The sequence below is a fragment of the Macrobrachium nipponense genome, chromosome 17 (genome assembly GCF_015104395.2).
Source record: "Macrobrachium nipponense isolate FS-2020 chromosome 17, ASM1510439v2, whole genome shotgun sequence".
In the NCBI taxonomy this organism is placed as follows: domain Eukaryota; kingdom Metazoa; phylum Arthropoda; class Malacostraca; order Decapoda; family Palaemonidae; genus Macrobrachium; species Macrobrachium nipponense.
In genome coordinates, this window is record NC_087210.1 from 66,286,266 (window position 1) to 66,291,397 (window position 5,132).

Sequence of the window (5,132 nt, forward strand, 5' to 3'; positions counted from 1 at the left end):
GTTTCCCTTGAAATTTCTGTGATTTACTCCGATAAGGGCCTTAATTATCAACATTAGACATCAATGCATATTTTTGCCAATAAGCCCGTGGCTTCAATTAGTTATTCCCAATATATGATCCATATCCGATGCTTTGGAACGATTTTATCAACGAAAACCTATTAGATACGGCCCTAAAATGCACTAATATGCATTTTTTGGCCGTGTCCAATTGATTTTCGCTGATAAAATCATACCAAAACATCGGATATGGGTCACATTTTGGAAATAGGTATTTGAAGCCACAGCCTAATTGGCAAAAATATGCAATAATGTCTAATGTGAATAATAAAGGCACTTACCAGAGTAAATCTAAGAAATTGAAAGGGTAACTTAGCTAAATTTAGACGCACCCAGAGAGAGACTATGTAGACGTCATTACTGAAGGCCCTCCCACTCATTGATACTCTACTGTAGTATGACGTAGTTACTAGACACTCCAGTCGTATAGCCACCTTATGAATGAAGACACACAAACAGCTACCCTATACACTTCTCTCTCTCTCTCTCTCTCTCTCTCTCTCTCTCTATACATATATATATATATATATATATATATATATATATATATATATATTATATATATATATATATATATATATATTATATATATATATATATATATATATATATATATATATATATATATATATATATATATCTATATATATATTCATATATATATATATATATACTATATATAATATATATATTTATTATAGGATATATATATCTATATATATATATTTATATATATATATATATATATATATATATATATATATATATATATATATATATATATATATATATATATATATATACTATATATATAAATATATACATATAATATATATATATATATGTCTATATATATAATATATATATTAGATATATGCCACGAAGGAAAAATAAACGAATGAGGATCTGCAAGATCTTTCGACGTTAAACGTCCTTTACTGAGCAGAGACTGACATAGATATGGGAAAAGACAATACAAGAAGATTCGTATAACTGACAGATAGGGATTATAAAGATATTAGTACCTAGAATCCGACATACCTGGAAGATGAAAATCCTTCCCAAACAAGCATAAACTATGGGTGCAATTAAAGGTTTAAGACAATCATCTCAGATACAAGGTCCAGACAATTAAAGGATTATATGTGACAGCTATTCAGAACTTGGTAAACAAAACCATATTCACAATACATGACAGACATACATTACAACAAAAATAATAACTCTAAGGCAACTGATTTTTATTTAAGTCAGTAATTATATCTTTGAGGTCATTCTTAAACATGTTACAGATACAAGGGTCTAAATGAAAAAGGCCACGACTAACATTGAAATTACAATGAAAAGTAAGTTGTATTAAAGCAGATTCTAAAAGATTTCGTGATAAGACATCTCTTGACCATGCAATTACTGAACTACCATCCCACTTTATTCGGTGGTTGTTTTCACTTAAATGAATGAATATTGCATTGGATTTTTGCCCAGTTTTTACAGAATATTTATGCTGGCTTAGCCTTACTTCTAGGCCTTTGCTAGACTGTCCGAGATAAAATGAGGGACAATCCATACATGGAATTTTATATATTATGTTGTTGCTTTCTCTGGGGCCATTTTTTATTAACATTCCTTTTAGTGTGTAATTATAGGAAAAAGCAAGGTTGACATTAAAAGCTTTTCACAATGATTTAATGGTTTCAAATCCGTTAAAATATGGCAAACTGAGAATGTTCTTAGAATTTTCTTTCTGCGTGTTACTTACACTATAAAACTTTTTGCGGGCTTTATTATAACAAATGTCTAATATATGTGAAGGATAGCATAAATCTTTCCCTATTTTTCTTATGTATTCAATTTCTTGATCCAAATATTGTGGACTGACAATGCGCAATGCTCGTAAAAACAGAGGAAAAAATTGATATTTTTATGCTAAGATGGTGGCCTGAGAAGAAATGAACATAAGTTAAGTTGTTGGTCAGTTTTCAGTCCACAATATTTGGATCAAGAAATTGAATACATAAGAAAAATAGGGAAAGATTTATGCTATCCTTCACATATATTAGACATTTGTTATAATAAAACCCGCAAAAAGTTTTATAGTGTAAGTAACATGCAGAAAGAAAATTCTAAGAACATTCTCAGTTTGCCTTATTTTAACGGATTTGAAACCATTAAATCATTGTTAAAAGCTTTTAATGTCAACCTTGTTTTTTCCTATAATAACACACTAAAAGGAATGTTAATAAAAAATGGCCCCAGAGAAAGCAACAACATAATATATAAAATTCCATGTATGGATTGTCCCTCATTTTATCTCGGACAGTCTAGCAAAGGCCTAGAAGTAAGGCTAAGCCAGCATAAATATTCTGTAAAAACTGGGCAAAAATCCAATGCAATATTCATTCATTTAAGTGAAAACAACCACCGAATAAAGTGGGATGGTAGTTCAGTAATTGCAAGGTCAAGAGATGTCTTATCACGAAATCTTTTAGAATCTGCTTTAATACAACTTACTTTTCATTGTAATTTCAATGTTAGTCGTGGCCTTTTTCATTTAGACCCTTGTATCTGTAACATGTTTAAGAATGACCTCAAAGATATAATTACTGACTTAAATAAAAATCAGTTGCCTTAGAGTTATTATTTTTGTTGTAATGTATGTCTGTCATGTATTGTGAATATGGTTTTGTTTACCAAGTTCTGAATAGCTGTCACCTATAATCCTTTAATTGTCTGGACCTTGTATCTGAGATGATTGTCTTAAACCTTTAATTGCACCCATAGTTTATGCTTGTTTGGGAAGGATTTTCATCTTCCAGGTATGTCGGATTCTAGGTACTAATATCTTTATAATCCCTATCTGTCAGTTATACGAATCTTCTTGTATTGTCTTTTCCCATATCTATGTCAGTCTCTGCTCAGTAAAGGACGTTTAACGTCGAAAGATCTTGCAGATCCTCATTTGTTTATTTTTCCTTCATGGCATATATCTTTATTTATGGATTTATCACGTTCCAAACTTTCGTGATTCAGTTATATATATGTATATATATATATATATATATATATATATATATATATATATATATATATATATATATATATATATATATATATATATATATTTCCTTTAAGCATAACTACATTGTAGTGCAATATGATATTCACAATTCATAGTCTAAGCACTTGGGCTATAACATAAATTTTATAATCCATTAATCCAATTATTCTGCTGAACTGCATTAAAACTGAAATGTGAAATAAACTTATACAAAGATTAAAATATAAAACCTTGTAAAAGCATATGTTGTTTGTTTAAGATTAAGACAGAACTTGTTCGAATCTGAGTCTTGCTCATTGAGCAGACCATAAGCTTAGAAGTTTCGTTACAAATACAGAAATCAATATTTCTACATGAGTAAAGGAAAAAAAAGAAAATATAGAACACACAACCAACATAATTTGTATTCATTTTCATCATCGTCATCATCCAAGTATAGGTCTTCTATATCCTCGTCATCGTTGTCTAAGTTTATAATGATAAGTCCAACAGGCTCTTGAATGTTGTCCATTGACCAATACCCATCCTCAAAGGCTCGAGATCGTTTCACTGCAAACCCCCAAACACTTTCAGTGGCCAAAAGCTTGGCTTCCTCCAGTCTTGCCTGCAAGTCTGCCCGGGTGAATCACTGTAAAGATGAACGCACATGACGTTTCATACACGCCCATACTTGCTCAATGGCATTGAGCTCTGGTTGGGCAGGTGGCAGACGCACCTCCTCGTGGCCCCACTCTCGAATTATGTTGTCCAAGATGATGTACTGTAGTTTTGGCCTGTTCTGTTGACATATGAGCAACAGCTCAGGTCTTGTGGCACCGTCTGGGGCAGAGATTCGGCGACTCTGAAGCCAGGTAATAAGGTCTGCTTTCTTGGTGGCCGTGGTAGGACACCGACACTCGTCTAATAGCTGGCTGTGATAAGGTGCGTTGTCGAGCACCAACACTGATGGTTCAGGCAGCAATGGTAGAAGATGCGTTGTTAACCAGCTTATGAACAGCTCGCCTGTCATTTCCCCGTGGTAATCGCCACTTGTACTCTTTGCTGGATAACAAAGAAAAGAGCCTTCAATAAATCCATTTGCTGTGCCAGCTGCTACCACCACGAAGCGCTCTCCCTTGCCAGGTGGTACCTGTCGGCTATGCGTGGCACTGGTAGCAGGTTGTGCGGTGTCAACCCACTCTCTGTTGTGGCGCATTCTGGCGGTGAACCACGTCTCATCGACATATACTATCTCCCTTCCATCTTCTCGATGGCGCTTCAAAGCCCGGAGAGCCCCGATCCGTCGGCAAACCACATCAATGGACTCTTTTGCAAGATACATCTTTCGTTGAGACGTTTTATATCTGAATCCCATATCTTGCAGGAGCCGCCACACCGCTATCTTGGAGGTTGTTTCAGGGATTATGGTGGCTGTCTTCAAATCTGTCATCAGGGCTCTAACAGTAAATACTTGCTTCGCAGCAAATATCTCGTGAACAAACCAACGAATGGCACCCACTGTAAAATTATCAAAGACTTGTGGTATAGGAAATACTTCGCCAGCAGACTCATGTGAGATCACTGATCTGTTACGATGAACAATCTTCCTCACAGAAAGCGACATGATACCCATGAAATTTGCCACACGGTCGTAGGGCCTGTGTGGACAAAGACCAGTATTTAGCCAGTGAATAAAAATGCATTATATGTTATACTTTGTTTTCTCTACGCACACGTTCATGCAAAGAAATTGATAATATTATAAGTCATAATAATCACATTAATATTCGTCACAGTTATTATCATTATTGTTGTTATTAATATAATCATCATTATTGTTATTATTCATACTTCGACATCAATGAAGAGTATGAGTAGAATATTTAGAGATATATAAATGCTTTTCATATATGAACTTAGGCATATATAGTACATACATGCACATACATATAATTTATAAATGAAGCTTTATATATAAATGTGTGTGTGTGTAAGTACAGTATATATATATATATATATTATATATATATATATA

General features: G+C 33.4%; 1 protein-coding gene across 1 annotated transcript in view; it reads right to left on the minus strand.

Moving 5' to 3' along the window:
* Positions 1-3,376: 3,376 nt before the first annotated feature.
* LOC135195929 (uncharacterized) overlaps positions 3,377-5,132 on the minus strand; it is a 2,173-nt gene continuing 417 nt past the window's right edge. The window contains exon 2 of the mRNA XM_064222432.1: positions 3,377-4,755. Within this exon, the coding sequence (XP_064078502.1) occupies positions 3,744-4,755 (1,012 nt within the window). The 3' untranslated portion in view covers positions 3,377-3,743. The remainder of the gene's footprint in view (positions 4,756-5,132) is intronic.